Source organism: Hemitrygon akajei, chromosome 29 (genome assembly GCF_048418815.1).
Source record: "Hemitrygon akajei chromosome 29, sHemAka1.3, whole genome shotgun sequence".
NCBI lineage: Eukaryota > Metazoa > Chordata > Chondrichthyes > Myliobatiformes > Dasyatidae > Hemitrygon > Hemitrygon akajei.
The window spans coordinates 51,278,868-51,298,538 of record NC_133152.1 but is presented as its reverse complement, the minus strand read 5'-3'; the positions used below and the strand labels follow the sequence as shown (position 1 = coordinate 51,298,538).

At 45.0% G+C, this 19,671-nt stretch overlaps 1 protein-coding gene across 3 annotated transcripts in view; it reads right to left on the bottom strand.

Annotated features, from left to right (window-relative positions):
- The window catches only part of LOC140718517 (tumor necrosis factor receptor superfamily member 5-like), an 82,510-nt gene extending 63,298 nt beyond the window's left edge, over positions 1-19,212 (bottom strand). The window contains exons 1-4 of one of the 3 annotated variants that reach the window (XM_073032470.1): positions 18,935-19,212; positions 14,041-14,258; positions 4,922-5,053; positions 458-597 (exon numbers count right to left, since the gene is read on the bottom strand). In XM_073032470.1, the coding sequence (XP_072888571.1) occupies positions 458-587 (130 nt within the window). In that variant the 5' untranslated portion in view covers positions 588-597; positions 4,922-5,053; positions 14,041-14,258; positions 18,935-19,212. Of the gene's footprint in view, positions 1-457; positions 598-4,921; positions 5,054-8,287; positions 8,421-14,040; positions 14,259-18,934 lie in introns of those variants that run through there. The other 2 variants (XM_073032468.1, XM_073032469.1) reach the window with 2 other exon arrangements.
- Between the last annotated feature and the right edge of the window lie 459 nt (positions 19,213-19,671).

Here is a 19,671-nt window from a genome sequence, read left to right as displayed (position 1 = left end):
TCTACCATCAAGGTTTATAAACTTCTCCACACATTCAACTACATGCTTTGCCACTAGGATGTGTAAAGTTTTCCAATATTTCTCCAGATGCAGAAATCTAGAGGATTAGAAATTCATCCTGTGCCGTGTCCACAATACGGGAGCCTCATTCCATCATGCATCTTATTTCACTAATTTGCTTAATTACCTTCAGTGTAATTAAAATACAGGCTTTGTTTAAAACTCATTTGCCTATTTTTATCTATTCTCCAGATACAATAGGTATCTCTAGACCAGTGGTTCCCAACTTGAGGTCCATGGACCCCTTTGGTTAATGGTAGGGGGCCATTACAGAAAAAGGGCAAGGACCCCCTGCTCTAGATGATGTCTTTATCCAAATGGGTTATTTCTGAATTATAAATATAAATATCAATGTGCAAGTCTAGAAAATGATGTTGAAATGGCATAAACTGCAGACCTGTGAAAATCAGTGCAAGATCACTACAAATGACTGTCCATACAGTGATGAGCAACGCTGTTAACAGTGAGACATCTAGGATGACAGGCAGTGGTTTCCAGTTCTCAGTCTTCATTGGAACTGGATGCATCCTTTAGTATCTGCAAAACACAATTAGACAACTCTGGGGATTTACTAAATGGTTCTCAGTCAAGCAAGCCTTCTGAAATACCTCTCATCCCCCCACTTCTTTCTTCTGCCATTCACTCTCCTCTCCTATCAGTTTCTTTCTTCTCCAGCCCTTGACCTTTCCCCAACCACCTGGCTTCACCCATCACCTTCCAGCTTGCTTCATTTCCCTCCCTCCACCTTTTAATTCAGGCATCTCCCCCCCTCCATCTTCCCTCTCAGACCTGCACAAGGGTCTCGGCCCAAAACATCAACTGTTTATTCTTATCCGTAGATGCTGCCTGATCTACTGAGCTCCTCCTGCATTTTGTGTCTGGTGCTTTGGATTTCCAGCATGTCCTTTGTTTTTTCATTCCTGTATGTAATTATTGGAAGTCCATTTAACCAAATGTGAAATGGAAGGAGACTTTGCCACTTTTGGTTCCAGGTCTAATAAATAATAGGTTATGAGGTGAGTTAAACAATAAAACATAAATTTGCTGTCTTCTACTCACAAAGACCCCACCATATAACAATTACAGCACGGAAACAGGCCATCTCGGCCCTTCTAGTCCGTGCCGAACACTTACTTTCACCTAGTCCCACTGACCCGCATTCAGCCCATAATCCTCCATTCCTTTCCTGTCCATATACCTATCCAATTTTACTTTAAATGACAATACCAAACCTGCCTCTACCACTTCTACTGGAAGCTCATTCCACACAGCTACCACTCTCTGAGTAAGGAAAATCCCCCTCCTGTTACCCTTAAACTTTTGCCCCCTAACTTGCAACTCATGTCCTCTTGTTTGAATCTCCCCTACTCTCAATGGAGAAAGCCTATTCATGTCAACTCTATCTATCCCCCTCATAATTTTAAATACCTCTATCAAGTGCCCCCTCAACCTTCTACGCTCCAAGGAATAAAGACCTAACTTGTTCAACCTTTCCCTGTAAATTAGGTGCTGAAACCCAGGTAACATTCTAGTAAATCTTCTCTGTACTCTCTCTATTTTGTTGACATCTTTCCTATAATTCGGTGACCAGAACTGTACACAATACTCCAAATTCGGCCTCACCAATGCCTTGTACAATTTTAACATTACATCCCAACTCCTACACTCAATGCTCTGATTTATAAAGGCCAACATACCAAAAGCTTTCTTCACCACCCTATCCACATGAGATTCCACCTTCAGGGAACTATGCACCATTATTCTTAGATCACTCTGTTCTACTGCATTCTTCAATGCCCTACCATTTACCATATATCTCCTATTTTGATTAGTCCTACCAAAATGTAGCACCTCACATTTATCAGCATTAAACTCCATCTGCCCACTCTTCTAACTGGCTTAAATCTCTCTGCAAGCTTTGAAAACGCACTTCATTATCCACAACGCCACCCACCTTAGTATCATCCACATACTTACTAATCCAATTTACCACCCCATCATCCAGATCAATAATGTATATGACAAACAACATTGGGCCCAGTACAGATCCCTGAGGCACACCACTAGTCACCGGCCTCCAACCTGACAAACAGTTATCCACCACTACTCTCTAGCATCTCCCATCCAGTCACTGTTGAATCCATTTTATTACTTCAAGATTAATACCTAACGATTGAACCTAACTAACCTTCCATGTGGAACCTTGTCAAAGGCCTTACTGAAGTCCATACAGACAACATCCACTGCTTTACCCCCGTCAACTTTCCTCGTAACCTCTTTAAAGAATTCAGTAAGATTTGTCAAACATGAACTTCCACACACAAATCCATGTTGACTGTTCCTAATCAGACCCTGTCTATCCAGATAATTATATATAACATCTCTAAGAATAATTTCCATTAATTTACCCACTACTGACGTCAAACTGACAGGCTAATTGCTAGCTTTACTCTTAGAACCCTTTTTAAACAATGGAACCACATGAGCAACATGCCAATCCTCTGGCACCATCCCCATTTCTAATGATATTTAAAATATTTCTGTCAGAGCCTTGCTATTTCTACACTAACTTCCCTAAAGGTCCTAGGGAATATCCTGTCAGGATCCAGAGATTTATCCACTTTTATATTCCTTAAAAGCTCCAGTACTTCCTCCTCTTTAATCGTCATAGTTTCCATAACTTCCCTACTTGTTTCCCTTACCTTACACAATTCAATATCCTTCTCCTTAGTGAATACCGAAGAAAAGAAATTGTTCAAAATCTCCCCCATCTCTTTTGGCTCCACACATAGCTGTCCACTCTGATTCTCTAAGGGACCAATTTTATCCCTCACTATCCTTTTGCTATTAATACAACTGTAGAAACCCTTCAGATATATTTTCACCTTACTTGCCAAAGCAACCTCGTATCTTCTTTTAGTTTTTATCATTTCTTTCTTAAGATTCTTCTTACATTCTTTATATTCCTCGAGCACCTCATTTACTCCATGCTGCCTATATTTATTGTAGATATCTCTCTTTTTCCTAACTAAGTTTCCAACATCCCTTGAAAACCATGGCTCTCTCAAACTTTTAACCTTTCCTTTCAACCTAACAGGAACATAAAGATTCTGTACCCTCAAAATTTCACCTTTAAATGACCTCCATTTTTCTATTACATTCTTCCCATAAAACAAATTGTCCCAATCCACTCCTTCTAAATCCTTTCACAGCTCCTCAAAGTTAGCCTTTCTCCAATCAAAAATCTCAACCCTGGGTCCAGTCCTATCCTTCTCCATAATTATATTGAAACTAATGGCATTGTGATCACTGGACCCGAAGTGCTCCCTAACACATATCTCCATCACTTGACCTATTTCATCCCCTAACAGAAGATCCAACACTGCCCTTTCTCTAGTCGGTACCTCTATGTATTGCTGCAAAAAACTATCCTGCACACATTTTACAAACTCCAACCCATCCATCCCTTTTACAGTATGGGCTTTCCAATCTATGTGTGGAAAATTAAAATCTCCCACAATCACAACCCCATGCTTACTACAAATATCTGCTATCTCCTTGCAAATTTGCTCCTCCAAATCTCGCTCCCCATTAGGTGGTCTATAATACACCCCTATAAGTGTTACTACACCTTTCCCATTCCTCAATTCCACCCAAACAGTCTCCCTAGACGATCCCTCTAATCTATCCTGCCAGAGCACCGCTGTAATATTTTCTCTGATAAACAAAAAATATTACAGCAGTGCTCTGGCAGAAGTTAATGGGTGAGTAAAGTAACACCACCTCCGTTTTTAAACATGCATTAAAAAAAAGCATTAGCTGTAATTTTGTCGATATGTCAATATACAAGAATTCCATCTAAAATTGTCCAGAATGGCCCAGACACCTATAAGTGAAGTCACATAATAGAGTGCAAAGATAATTTAGTTGTTCTAAGAAAAGAATTAAATTTGATTTCTCCGTACTATATGCTAAAATGTGTAACACAAAATGGAAGTTTGTAAGACAAAATTGTGTGTTTGGGTGTGAGAATTTTTTGAGAAAGTACAAATGGACCAGTCCAGAACTGAGTGTGTGTACCAGTCTACAGCCTTGAGAGTAGATAACGGTGAAATACACGTTTGTCCAGAAAGGTACTGGGGGAATTGTTATGATATATTTTTGAAGAGATCTTGAAGGGTATAAAAAGGAGCAATGTCTTTATGCAAGCAGTGAATCTTCTCTTTGGTTGAATTGTGATTCTTATTCTTTATACAAGTCTAATAACTTTAAAAAAAAAATCTTTGAAAGGTTTCATCAGAGGTGAAGCCCTCACAACCACTGAGCACATCTACATGAAAATGCTGTTGTAGGAAAGCAGCATCCATCATCAGAGATCCTCACTACCCAGGCCATGCTCTCTTCTCACTGCTGCCATTAGGTAGAAGGTACTCGCACCACCAGGTTCAAGAACAGTCACTACCCCTCAAACTACAGGCTCTTGAACAAAAGGGGGTAACTACACTTACTTGCCCATCCATTGAGATGTTCCCACATCCAATGATATCACTTTTAGTACTCTTTATCTGGTTATTTCATGTTCTTGTTATTTATTGTTATTTATTTATATCTAACGTTTGCAGTTTGTTGTCCTTTGCACTCTACTTGATCTTTCATTGATCGTGTTATAGCTAATGTTTTATAGATTTGCAAAGAATGCCCACAGAAGAATTAATCTCAGGCTTCATGTGGTGACATAGATGTACTCTGATAATATTTATTTTGACTTTGAAAATGTGTACAGTTCCTCCTTTATTTGCAGATACCCCAAATTCCCAACAAAAACAGCCGATGCTTATTGGTGTACTATAATTAAACTTACCCACAGATTGGCTGTTTATGGCGATTAAATATCGACTTCACGATCCTTTCGCTACCCGTAAAGTAATAATACTTTATAAAAAATAAATATGTAGGAAATTATATCCAGTTCTTCAAATGCAGAATCCTTCCACTGCAATAAATGAAAGAAAATACATTATAACTTTAACTAAAATAGTACAAACGTACCAAAGTGTAGGACAAGGATGGGTGATCGAACAGTTTTTCCCCACAAGTCTGTGAAACTTACACATCAGGTAATAAACTCTTCAACCTGCTCTGGGAGACAAAATAAAAATTTATACAATTGAGAAGGGATTGATAAATGGCATGACACAGTGACCACACCAGCAAGCTAAAATGGTTTGATAAATTTTATATCAAACAAGCTGCTGTCAGTGACTGTTATGTGACTCTGACTATGATTACTGGGGAAGTGGATATGGCGTCACTCAAGTTCTTTTCAAGAGAGGGAAACATAAACTAGTTAGCACATGAAGCAACCATGCCCTCTTCTCACCACTGCCATCAGGAAGGAGGCAGAGAAATCCCTAGAGTGGTAGTTCTGTGGGTGAAAATGCCATGTTAATGAGAGGTCAGATGAGAATGGCCAGATTGGCCCAAACCGACAGGAAGGTGTCAACAACTGAAATAATTACACGTTATGATAGTGACGTCCTCCAAGAGCAGCACAATCTTCTCGTAGGGTTTGGAGGTTTGTGTGCCTCAATGACCCAGAGAGATATGCAGGCTGGAGTCAGGGCTTTATGGGTTGCCCATGCCAAACAGGTCAAAGGGTAAAAGCCAGACTAACAGTGGTCTACTGGTCCTCCAGGGTAGGCAGTTCAGCTCAGGGCTAACAACCCTGACTGGTAAAACAAAACTGTTACAGAAACAGCAATGAAGAATCCTTCTACATCTGAGTGCGACGGTATTCCTGAGTCTCCACCCAGGACTTGTATGACTGACGGTAGTGAAAACCAAGGGGAAGCTACTGACATGATGAAGGAAGCCCTGAACACCACTACAGATGGACGATCTTCTCTACTGCTCTAAACGCCAGCAGCTTAACATGCAGGAAGAAGACAACAGTGATGTGCAGAAGACCATCTCTGAATGGTCAAACCCTGAACTGAGTGAGCTTCAGTTGCAGATCACACCTGGTTCCACTCCTGTAATGAAGTGGCAACTAAGTGTATGTTCTCATAATCAACAAAAACAAGTCATCACCATATGAGATCCTGGGTGTGCCATAAAGAGATGGACCTTTAGAACGCAGAACAGTACAACATGACCTCACTGAAATGTACAAATCTCTTTAAGGGCTCAACAGGGTAGATGTGGCAGCCTGATATCCCTTGCTAAGGAGTCTAGAATTAGGAGTTATAATCCCAAAATAATGGGTAGATCATTTAGGATTTCAGCGAAGCATATTTTCTTCATGCAGAGGGTGTTGAATTCTTGAGATTCTCTGCTTTACAGACTGTGGAGGCCCAGTTATTGATCGACAAAGGCAGTTTGCTGGACAATAGAGGGATCAAGGAATAGGGAATTTGGTTAGGAAAATGGTTCTTTAGTACAATGATCTGTGGGCTCGAGGATCAGAATGCTCCTTTTTCTTACATTTTCTTCTGTGGTGATAACGTTCACAAAGTATTTTGTGGATGCTACATACAGGAGGTGAAGTGCATTCTGCTGAGAGAATATTTGGTTTGTGTGGAGGGTGGAAAGCCAATCATTGCCATGAGACTGTCTTGTCTTTGATTTACAAAACTTTTCCTTGCTAGAATGCACCGACCCAGTGATGAACACATATTCCATCACTCACCAACTTTAGGAGGAAAGTCAATTCTTACAGGGTACCCAGTAATTTTGTTAGTTCATGCACCCAACTACTCCAATTTTTAGAAGTTGAAGATTAATTTGTTTGTCAATAAAAAAAATCACCATGCATGATGAAGAAAAATGCTTTTAGGCAGCAGAAGACAGTTGGGCCAAGGACAATGACTTGAAAAATTCTAATATTCATGCCTTGTCTGAAGCAAAATGACATTGTGGGTCAAAGAGCCTGTTCCTGTGCCAAGCTGAAATACTTATTGTCATAAACAATAAGATTTCTGCTGACAAACTGGAGCCTCGATTTGAACTACTGATCATATATACAGTATAAAACATTGTTTGTTTAAATAAGGGATGAGAAGAAAATTGCTAATTTATTCTTCTTTCTTGGTTTTCTTCAGAGGGTGGATGTCCTTGGTAGATCTTAAACGGGTGGATGACAGGGTAATTTTTAAACCGACGTAACTGTATAGAATCTATGGCTACAGCCTCGAAACAAGGGGTTTAGTCCTGAGTGACAGACAAAAGAGATTTCTTCAACCAGTATCTTTATACCACATTTTGTAATTTCCTACTCAAAAGGCTTGTAGAAGCTCAGATGTCAATTGAGATTGATAGATATTTGGAACATAGGAAAATGGTGTAGAGGTTAAAAACAAAATTGGTCAAGATCTTATTGAATGGTAGTGGATGTGCAAAAGCTGAACTCCAGTTTCTATTTCCGACGTACTAAGAGTTTATAAGATCATTAAAACTGGGCTGAGGGAATGGAGTCCAGACAGGAAAATGGAATCGAAGCACCACATCAGAATGACACCAGCAGCTGAAAACCCCAAGGAGAAACTCTGAACAAGCTCAGAACTAAGTGTAACTTCACTGACGGAATATTTTTGGATCCGTTTGTACATACTGAGTCTCCAGAAGAAATCACTGTCTGGTGTTTCAGGTCAGAATGAACACAAAAAACTTCGAGCAATGGTCGGCAATCGTGACGACTCCTCCCGACCGCTAGGGGGCCACACGCCGGGCGGTGAGTAATCCCGCTGCCATAGGACAACCGCGACACCTTCCCACCGCTAGGGGGACACTCGCCGGGCAGAGAGTAATCCCGCTGCCATAGGACAACTGCGACACCTTCCCACCGTTAGGGGGACACTCGCCGAACGGTGAGTAATCCCGCCACCAGAGGGCGCTCTGTTCAGTTCCCCACCCCTTCTCCCCCAACGGTGCCAGTTGGAAAACGGCCTCGTCTGTCAGTGAACCAGCCACCGCTCGGCAGATCGGTTCTTGGCGCCAAGTGGAAGCCTCACGGCGCTCGCAATATCGCATAAACACGGCCCGCACCGCGAACATTCCCACCGCCCAGTCGAAAAGGGAGAAATAAACAAACGCGAGCTGGGCGGATCAGGAACCCCTCCCCTCGTCCCGTCTCTCTGTGTCTCCTCAGACCGACCCTGATCAGAAACCAGCTCCAAACCGACTGAACGAAGGGACTTGTCCCAGACAGTTAAGCGATGTCTGTACTTACTGGAAAGGCGCTTCACCCCGCGGCAAACACTGGATTCGGGTCCAGTGGAAGAGCGACGTGAACGCTGCACAAACTAGAAACCATGAAGAGCCCGACTTTACTTTCTGTTGCTGTGGGCGGGGATAACGCTGAGGCTGAGGCTGAGCCTATCACTGAGTCATTTACTCCCCCTGGTTCCATAATAGCACAAAACCTACAGGAGGCTGAGCCTATCACCGAGTCATTTACTCCCCCGTGGTTCCGGAATAGTATAAAACCTGCAGGAAACAGAACATAACGCTGAGGCTGAGCCTGTCACCCAGTCATTTACTCCCCCGTGGTTCTGGCTGATTAGCATGAAACCTGCATGAAAAAAACCCACATTTGTCTTCCTTCGCTAATCGGAGGTGTAAGAAATTGTGACAGTATTTTTTTGTATCGTTTTGCTAACCAGTCAGTTCGAGGGGAATTATATTTCTTTGATCTCCTCAATGTTGTGTGGTGGATTTTACGTCACTTTTTCCAACAACCCTGCAAATGTAAATTCCGGAAACAAAAATTGGTTTATTTTCACATGTACCAAGTTTCAGTGAAAAACAAAGCGATTGATGACACGTCGCCACAGAAGATGGTGTAAAAGTTATGATCTGTTACTTTAAAACATGAAACTAATTCAAAAAAATGTACAGCAGTCTTCTTGGAAATAATGCGGAAAATGTGTCGCTCCGGCGGCTGATGGCAGAGTCTCTCCCTCCGATCTCTTTTGCAAATGTACAATGTCCTGTGTATGTTACTCAAAATGGCTTCTTTGGTTTGTTATGAGTAGGAATGCTTCTTTGTCTGATAAGTGTTTCTCTCGCCATTGTTTCGCTTTAGAATGGCTGATATGGTAATTGTATTCATTTGTTAATCAATGGGGAATGTTATTGTGTTTTGTGAGGCTGGGAACTTGGGGGAGGGGTTGCGCGGGCTTGTGGTGTGAAGGGAGTCAGGAGGAAGACGCCGAGGGAGGTGGACGTGCGCTCGGAAGACCACCGGGGAGTCCGAGGTGGAAGATGTGGAAGTCGGAGGCAAGCGACGAGGGGTCGAATGGTTCGCTGGTTGAGCTCCAATGAGTGCACTAAACTGACTGAACTTTGATAAGTTGGCGCCTTTTGTTTTTTTCCTTGTATATATATATTGTATTGCCTAATACTCTTTTAATTTTAGTAAACTCTTTAAAGTGTATTTCATAACGGTATTTGTTGTGGGTTTGATATTGTTGGTGGGCGCGAGGCATAAACTCGATTCTCACAGCACCTGCATGTACGGGAGGTGGGTTGGTGAGTGGCTGGATCTCCTTTTCCCCTAGACATATACCAGCCTTTTGGGTAAGTGTTACATTTGTGGGGGCTCATCCGGGATAGAGGCGTGGGCACCCGGTGGTCCCCTGGCTGATCTCTGGGAACGTGTTCCTCCAGAGGCTCCAGTCCATTCCCTCACTGAGCCTCTCCTAAGTTTCCCGACACCTCCCCCTTCTTAGTCACAGGGGGGGCTTGTCCTCCGCGGAACTCCTTGTCTCTCACAATCCCACCTAAAGTGTCCCTCCTCTCCACAGCTATAGCACACCCTCGGCCGCCCACAGTCCCGCCTGAAATGCCCCTCTTTCCCACAGTTAAAGCACATGCTGCCTGCCGCCCCTCCTCTCCCAGGACGACTCCCGCTCCCAACCCACTGCACTGGTCGCCCCTGAGAGTGGGTACCTCTGGACCTGGTATGTATGGATTTTCTGTCAATTGAGCCTGACACCAGCAACACCACGAATGTCTTAGTCATCACCGATCATTACACTCGCTATGCTCAGGCATTTCCCACTCTGGCTCCTTGTCCACCCACACCGCTTGACCCAGGGGCAGCAGGTGATTCCGATGGAGTACCTTGATAGGCCCTTTCCCATCCTCAGGTTTTACCCGGTAAACTGGCAGGTTTGGCATCTGGCTCTCTATTACATAGAGGCTGGCTGCCCATCGATCTGCCAACTTGTGCTTACCAGGGAGTCCCAAATTCAGTAAAAGGACCCGGTCGCCCGGCAATAATTGGACAAACTTCACCTTTCGATCATACCGCATCTTATTCCTCTGATTTTGTTTGGTGGCCGCCGCCTCGGCCAACTCGTATGCCCTCTGTAACTCCCTCTTCATGTCGGACACATACTTTAGACCGGAGCCAAGCCTACTCCGGACGGGGAGGTGGACTATGAGACCTGGATCGAGCATACGTCCTTGATGTTAGAGGAGTGGCCAGGCTCGGAGGTGGAGAAGAGGCAGCGATTGGTGGGAAGTTTGAGGGGTTTAGCAGCCAAAACAGTCCGGGAGTTGAAAACTGAGAAGCCTGGGGCCTCAGTGGAGGAATGTATAGAAGTTTTGGAGGGAGCGTTTGGGTTGTCAGGGGAACCCTGGCTGCTTTTAGCAGAGTTCCAATGCCTGGAACAATGGAGAGGGGAAAAGCTCTCCGAGTACATATTTAGGATGGAGGGGATGCTCTCAGGGCTGTGGCGCCGGGGGGTAGTGAAGGCGCCTGACGTGGCTAGCGTGAGGATGAGTCAGATATTCAGTGGCTCTCTGGAGGAGGACAAGGTGGCGTGGACTATCCGGCAGGCTTATAGGAAAGGCCCACCTCCATCGTTCAGGCGGGAAGCGAGGAGAAAGTGGGGAAGACTTTCTGGAGACCCTCTCGGTGCATCCAGTGTTTCGAGCGGTGCTCGAAGAAGGGGTTGCCTCCCTAGGGCTGGACCCGGAGTGTAAACGAGGGACGGTGTGGTGTACGCAGGCAAGGCCCAAGGTGATCCGACCCGGGGAGGTAGCACTAGTGATGGGGACCCCCAGATTCCCAGGAGTGCCGACGGGTGAAGCCCTGTTAGTAGACGCCCCGGACGATCTTGAAGGGGAGACACGATTTCCGGCGGGGGCGCTGGTGAGGCCCGAAGTGCAGAGACCAGGGGTGGTACATGCGAGGCGTATAGCTATAAGTGTCAGGAACACCACGGCAAGAGAAATCACCTTTAAGAGAGGAATGCCGCTGGCACATCTGTTCCCGGTGACGGTAATGTCTAGCGCACCAGTGAGGACCCCTAACGGGGAGGGATCGGAGCATCAAAGGGAGCTGACCGCTGAAGTCTTTAACTTCGGGGATTCCCCTGTGTCGCCGGAGTGGAAACACAGGCTAGTGGAGAAGATGCTGAAGATGGAAGCTGTTTTTTCTCGGGGCGAGTTTGATGTTGGCTGCTCCAAAAGCACTCGCTACACCATCCGGGTGATGGAGGACACCCCGTTCCGAGAGAGATCCCGGCGGCTGGCTCCGGCAGATGTTGAGGACGTGCGGCAGCACTTGTGCAAGTTGAAGGAGGCCGGAATCATAGCTGAGTCCCGAAGTCCTTATGCGTCCCCAATAGTGGTGGCACGGAAGAAGAATGGGAGAGTGTGCATGTGTGTTGACTACAGGACGTTGAATCGGCAAACTGTCCCTGATCAATATACTGTCTCAAGAGTCGAGGATGCGTTGGCCTGCCTGAGCGGTGCGAAGTGGTTCAGTGTGCTGGATTTAAGAAGTGGGTATTACCAGATCCCGATGAGTGCGGGCGATAAAGAGAAGACCGCTTTTATCTGCCTGCTGGGGTTCTTTCAGTTTGAACGAATGCCCCAAGGCATATCGGGAGCCCCAGCCACCTTCCAGAGGCTCATGGAGAGAACTGTGGGGGATATGAATCTGTTAGAGGTGCTGGTGTACCTGGACGATTTGATAGTGTTTGGATCGACTTTGGAGGAACATAAGGAGAGGCTGTTGAAGGTGTTGGGCCGGCTTAATGAAGAAGGGTTGAAGCTTTCCCTGGACAAATGCCAGTTCTGCAAGTCGTCGGTTAGCTACGTTGGCCATATCATTTCGCGAGAGGGAGTGGCTACTGATCCAACCAAGATAGAGGCCGTGACCACCTGGCCGAGACCCCAGAAAGTGGGCGCTATTATCTGATGTTCGGGCGGGAAGCGAGGTTGCCCATTGACGTGTTTTGGGGGTGAAGTGGGTGAATTACCCGGGAAGTCCTATCTAAAGTATGTGTCCAACATGAAGAGGGAGTTACAGAGGGCGTACGAGTTGGCCGAGGCGGCGGCCACCAAACAAAATCAGAGGAATAAGATGCGGTATGATCAAAAGGTGAAGTTTGTCCAATTATTGCCGGGCAACCGGGTCCTTTTACTGAATTTGGGACTCCCTGGTAAGCACAAGTTGGCAGATCGATGGGCGGCCAGCCTCTATGTAATAGAGAGCCAGATGCCAAACCTGCCAGTTTACCGGGTAAAACCTGAGGATGGGAAAGGGCCTATCAAGGTACTCCATCGGAATCACCTGTTGCCGCTGGGTCAAGCGGTGCGGGTGGATACGGAGCCAGAGTGGGAGGTTACGCCTAGTACAAGGACTCTGCGAGGGCGCAGAGAAAGGGAAGAGACCGCTGCTGAAGAGCGGGGACGGGTCCCTCGCCCGGAAATGGCTACTGATTCGGAAGATGATGACTCAGATGAGTGGCCCCTGTTCCCATTCGCTGGCGCTCCAGTACCAGAAGAGGAGGCTCCTGGCCCTTCCCATACTGAATTGGGTGAGAGGAGGGAAGGTGTTGATGGTCAGATGGAGAGGCAGCCAGTGTTGGGGGGAGAGAGGGTGGAACCCGAGCGTGAGCCGGAGAGATCTCAGGTGAGGGAGGACCCCCGTGAGGAAGGGGGTGAGGGTCTGTCAGGAAGACCTGGGGTGTTCGAGACAGTGGGTTCGCAGGTGGAGAGGGAGCCCAGTGGGGCAGAAGGGGTATGGAGATCTCAGAGAATTAGGCGCCCCCCCGGAGCGGTTGACATATGTGGTACCAGGAGAACCAAGTGTGATTTCTACTGCTCTGGGTAGTTATGTCACTGCTTTCTGCACCTGGGTTCGGTTTTGTGTGTTGCAAGAAGCTTTGGGGAACTTTAGTAATGCCATGAGGGCATGACATTTGCTGGTGGGGAGAGAATGTACAATATCCTGTGTATGTTACTCAAAATGGCTTCTTTGGTTTGTTACGAGTAGGAATGCTTCTTTGTCTGATAAGTGTTTCTCTCGCCGTTGTTTCGCTTTAGAATGGCTGATATGGTAATTGTATTCATTTGTTAATCAATGGGGAATGTTATTGTGTTTTGTGAGGCTGGGAACTTGGGGGAGGGGTTGCGCGGGCTTGTGGTGTGAAGGGAGTCGGGAGGAAGACGCCGAGGGAGGTGGACGTGCGCTCGGAAGATCACCGGGGAGTCCGAGGTGGAAGATGTGGAAGTCGGAGGCAAGCGACGAGGGGTCGAATGGTTCGCTGGTTGAGCTCCAATGAGTGCACTAAACTGACTGAACTTTGATAAGTTGGCGCCTTTTGTTTTTTTCCTTGTATATATATATTGTATTGCCTAATACTCTTTTAATTTTAGTAAACTCTTTAAAGTGTATTTCATAACGGTATTTGTTGTGGGTTTGATACTGTTGGCGGGCGCGAGGCATAAACTCGATTCTCACAGCACCTGCGTGTACGGGAGGTGGGTTGGTGAGTGGCTGGATCTCCTTTTCCCCTAGACATATACCAGCCTTTTGGGTAAGTGTTACACAAAGATGCCGCCTGACCTGAGTTTGGTGGGCGCTGCCTTTACATATTTTTCAATCGGGAAACTCAATGGTGATGTGGGAGGGAAATTTCATCAGAATAGTTTCAATGACCCGGTATACACGGAGGTGATTACCCGTTGGTTAATCAAACTCGTCACTCTTCCCGATGTAGCCAGCCATTGCTGATGTTTTAACAATTATTACCACTCGCTGCTGACTCTATGAACCGTGAACTCTTCCGTTTACCGCTTCTGTTTCCAACTCGACGACTCCGCGCCTGCTGGGCTGTTTGATTTTAGTTCGGACATCTCGGGTTCGTTGACAATGTTCTCTTTTTTAAAACATTAAATTACTGTAATTCAAAGAAGACACAGGAGTCTGAAATACGGTGTAACTTCCTGTTTACTTTAAGCGAGGAGAGAAACCGATCACGTGATAGCTTGATGACGTCTTTAACATTTTTACATGCAACCCGTAATTAATTACTTCAACAACTCTTTTTCAAATTATACACATCCATATATGTGTGTATGTATGTATCAGGCTTTATATGGAGCCTGATAACCTAATGATGTAGTTAGTGCCCATTACAGAGACTTGGCTGGCACCAGGGCAGGAATGGATTCTCAATATTCCTGAATTTCAGTGCTTTAAAACGGATGGGGGAGGGGCATTACTGGTCAGGAATACTATTACAGCTACAGAAAGGGTGGGTAATGTAGCAGGGATCCTCTTTTGAGTCAGTATGAGTAGAAGTCAGGAACAGGAGGGGAGCAGTTACTCTATTGGGAGTATTCTATTGGCAGTATCCCTGGTAGCAGCAGAGATACCAAGGAGCAGATTGGGAGGCAGATTTTGGAAAGGTGCAAAAGTAACGGTTGTTATCATGAGTGACTTTAACTTCCCTAATATTGACTGGAACCTGATTAGTTGCAATGGTTTAGATGGGGCAGAGTTTTTTAAGTGTGTCCAGGACAGATTCCTGTCTGACTAGGGGGAATGCCATACTGGATCTAGTATTGATAATGAACCGGGTCAGGTCACAGATCTTTTAGTGGGTGAGCATCTGGGGGACAGTGACCACCGCTCCCTGGCCTTTAGTATTATCATGGAAAAGGATAGAATCAGAGAGGACAGGAAAATTTTTAATTGGGAAAGGGCAAATTATGAGACTATAAGGCTAGAACTTGTGGGTGTGAATTGGGATGATTTTTTGCAGAGAAACGAACTATGGACATGTGGTCGATGTTTAGGGATCTCTTGCAGGATGTTAGGGATAAATTTGTCCCGGTGAGGAAGATAAAGAATGGTAGGGTGAAGGAACCATGGGTGACAAGTGAGGTGGAGAATCTAGTCAGATGGAAGAAGGCAGCATACGTGAGGTTTAGGAAGCAAGGATCAGATGGGGCTATTGAGGAATATGGGGTAGCAAGAAAGGAGCTTAAGAAGGGGCTGAGGAGAGCAAGAAGGGGACATGAGAAGGTCTTGGTGAGTAGAGTAAAGGAGAAACCCAAGGTATTCTTCAATTGTGTGAAGAACAAAAGGATGACAGGAGTGAAGGTAGGACCGATTAGAGATAAAGGTGGGAAGATGTGCCTGGAGGCTGTGGAAGTGAGCGAGGTCCTCAATGAATACTTCTGTTCAGTATTCACCAATGAGAGGGAACTTGATGACAGTGTGGACAATATGAGTGAGGTTGAAGTTCTGGAGCATGTTGATATTAAGGGAGAGGTGTTGGAGTTGTTAAAATACATTAGGACGGTTAAGTCCCCGAGGCCTGACGGAATATTCCCCAGGCTGCTCCATGAGGCGAGGGAAGAGATTGCTGAGCCTCTGGCTAGGATCTTTATGTCCTCGTTGTTCACGGGAATGGTACCGGTGGATTGGAGGGAGGCGAATGTTGTCCCCTTGTTCAAAAAAGTTAGTAGAGATAGTCCGGGTAATTATAGACCAGTGAGTCTTTTGTCTGTGGTGGGAAATCTGTTGGAAAAGATTCTTAGAGATAGGATCTATGGGCATTTAGAGAATCATGGTCTGATCAGGGACAGTCAGCATGGCTTTGTGAAGGGCAGATTGTGTCTAACAAGCCTGTTAGAGTTCTTTGAGGAGGTGACCAGGCATGTAGATGAGGGTAGTGCAGTGGATGTGATCTACATGGATTTTAGTAAGGCATTTGACAAGGTTGCACACAGTAGGCTTATTCAGAAAGTCAGAAGGCATGGGATCCAGGGATGTTTGGCCAGGTGGATTCAGAATTGGCTTGCCTGCAGAAAGTAGAGGGTCCTGGTGGAGGGAGTACATTCGGATTGGAGAGTTGTGACTGGTGGTGTCCCACAAGGATCGGTTCTGGGACTCCTACTTTTTGTGATTTTTATTAACGACCTGGATGTGGAGGTAGAAGGGTGGGTTGGCAAGTTTGCAGACGACACAAAAGTTGGTGGTATTGTGGATAGTGTAGAGGATTGTCGAAGATTGCAGAGAGACATCGATAGGATGCAGAAGTGGGCTGAGAAGTGGCAGACGGAGTTCAACCTGGAGAAGTGTGAGGTGGTACACTTTGGAAGGACAAACTCCAAGGCAGAGTACAAAGTAAATGGCAGGATACTTGGTAGTGTGGAGGAGCAGAGGGATCTGGGGGTACATGTCCACAGATTCCTGAAAGTTGCCCGACAGGTAGATAGGGTAGTTAAGAAATCTTATGGGGTGTTAGTTTTCATAAGTCAAGGGATAGAGTTTAAGAGTCACAAGGTAATGATGCAGCTCTATAAAACTCTGGTTAAGCCACACTTGGAGTATTGTGTCCAGTTCTGGTCGCCTCACTACAGGAAGGATGTGGAAGCATTGGAAAGGGTACAGAGGAGATTTACCAGGATGCTGCCTGGTTTAGAGAGTATGCATTATGATCAGAGATTAAGGGAGCTAGGGCTTTACTCTTTGGAGAGAAGGAGGTTGAGAGGAGATATGATAGAGGTATACAAGATATTAAGAGGAATAGATAGAGTGGACAGCCAGTGCCTCATCCCCAGGGCACCACTGCTCAGTACAAGAGGACATGGTGGGAAGTTCAAGGGGGATATTAGAGGAAGGTTTTTTATACAAGATATTAAGAGGAATAGATAGAGTGGACAGCCAGCACCTCTTCCCCAGGGCACCACTGCCCAGTACAAGAGGACATGGCTTTAAGGTAAGGGGAGGGAAGTTCAAGGGGGATATTAGAGGAAGGTTTTTCACTCAGAGAGTGGTTGGTGCGTGGAATGCACTGCCTGAGTCAGTGGTGGAGGCAGATACACTAGTGAAGTTTAAAAGACTACTAGACAGGTATATGGAGGAATTTAAGGTGGGGGTTATATGGGAGGCAGAGTGTGGGCCGAATGGCCTGTAATGTGCTGTACTATTCTATGTTCTATGTACTCAGAGAGTGGAATGCACTGCCTGAGTCTGTGGTGGAGGTAATTACACTAGTGAAATTTAAGAGACTACCAGACAGGTATATGGAGTGTTTAAGGTTCAGCACAACATTGTGGGCCGAAGGGCCTGTACTGTGCTGTACTATTCGATGTTCTATAACCTCCTTTCATTTGTTCCATTTTAACACTTGTGGAACTAATCATCATGCAGTGTCTGATGGCCAATATCTCACTTTCCAATGCAAAATTGGCAAAAGCCGCTAAATACCTAGCACTGAATTGGAAACTCAAACATATAATACAAACTCATTGTCTTAACCAGTGAATGGTAGGGCACTTAGGAGATCTGGGAATACAGGTCCATAATTCATTAAAAGTGGTGTCACAGGTAGACAGGGTCATAAAGAAACTTTTAGGCACATTGGCCTTCATACATTAAAATATTGAGTACAGGAGATGGAATGTTATGTTGAAGATGTATAAGACATTGGTGAAGCCTGATTTGGTGTATTATATGCAGTTTTGATAACCTATCTACAGGAAAGATGTAAACAAAGTCTAAATAGCACAAAGAAAATTTACAAAGATGTTGCTGGATCTGGAGGACCTGAGTTATAAGGAAAGGTTAAATAGGTTGGGACTATTCTTTAGAACGTAGAAGATTGAGAGGAGATCTCATAGGGGTATACACAGTTATAAGGGGTACAGATAGGGTAAATGCAATCTGCCTTTTTCCACTGAGGTTGGTTGGGACTACCTCAAGAGATCATGGGCTAAGGGTGAAAGGTGAAAAGCTCACGGAAACACAAGGGGAAACTTTCTCACTCGGTAGGTGGTGCGAGTGTGCAATGAGCAGCCAGCTCAAGTGGTGCATGTGAGCTTGATTTCAATGTTTAAGTGAAGTTTGGATAGGTACATGGATGGTAGCGGTATGGGGGGGAGGGTGCTGCCATGGTCTGGGTGCAGGTTGATGGGAGTGGGCAGAGTAAATGGTTCAAAGTGGACTAGATAGGATGAAGAGCTGTACCTTTCTATGACCATATGCAAGCTCAGATTGTTGCCCTGATGTCTCTGGTTACCATATCACAATATTCCAACAGATCTCTAGGAGGTTTTGCTTCAGAAAGTGACCTTGAATCTGAAACCCAGAGTTGCTGTCTTCTCCCTGGAAGACAGCATTCCTGAATTCTGTTTACCAATGGTGTTATCAATTTACCAGCGGGCTCACATTTTAGCTGCTAATAGTTCAGCAAGAAGAGTTAATCCCTTCGGGATCTTGTGCAGCCTCTTCTGCCACAAGTGAGCAGACTTCGAATGGCTATGCTGCAGTTACTTGTGTTGGATATGACAGCAGAAAGTGCTGGAACCACTCAACAGATGTAGCAGTATCTGTGGAAAGGGGAGCAGAGTTAAATTTTTCAGATGCGAATCATTAACTCTCTATCCTCTTCCACAGGTATGTCACCAAAAACAGTCGCAAATTTCTACAGGTGCACTGTGGAGAGCATTAAAACTGGCTGCAACACAACCTGGTATGAGGTAGGAGGGGTGTGGTGTTGCACAGGATTAAAATAAGCTGCAGAGAGTTGTAAAATTAGTCAGCTCCATCATGGTTACTAACCTCCATAGCATCCAGGACATCTTCAAGGAGCGGTGCCATAAAAACTCAGCGTCCATCATTAAGGACACCCATCACCCAGGACATGCCCTCTTCTCATTGCTACCATCAGGAAGGAAATACAGAAACCTGAAGACTCACACTCTACAATTCAGGAACAGCTTCTTCCCCTCAGCCATCCGATTTCTGAATGGACATTGAACCCATGAACACTACCTCACTACTTCTTTATTGCTATTTTTGCACTACTTACTTAATTTAACTAATTATTAGTTCAGGTAGTTAAATTAACAATTATGTATTGCATTGTACTGCTGCCACAACGTTAACAAATTTCACAATATACAGTATGCCAGTGATATTAAACCTGAGTCTGATATTAACTCACTGCAGAGTTTTTTCAGACTTCTCACCTTTCATTTCATGTTGCACATTTTTTCTTTATTTTCAGTGTGTAAATAGGTGAGGGTACAGAGACAGTATTTCAGTGTGTAGATGGACAAGGGTACAGAGACAGTATTTCAGGGTGTAGATGGACAAGGGTATAGAGACAGTATTTCACTGTGTAGGTAGGCAAAGGGACAGAGAGACAGGGAATGATTTTTTATATATTTTTTGCTCAATTCAGTTTAAAATTATAGTTTAGAACAAGGTTTCCAGCCTGGAGTCTGTCTACAAACCACTTGGTTAATGGTAGGAGACCATGGCATAAAAAGTTTTGGAACCCCTTGGTTAGAAGC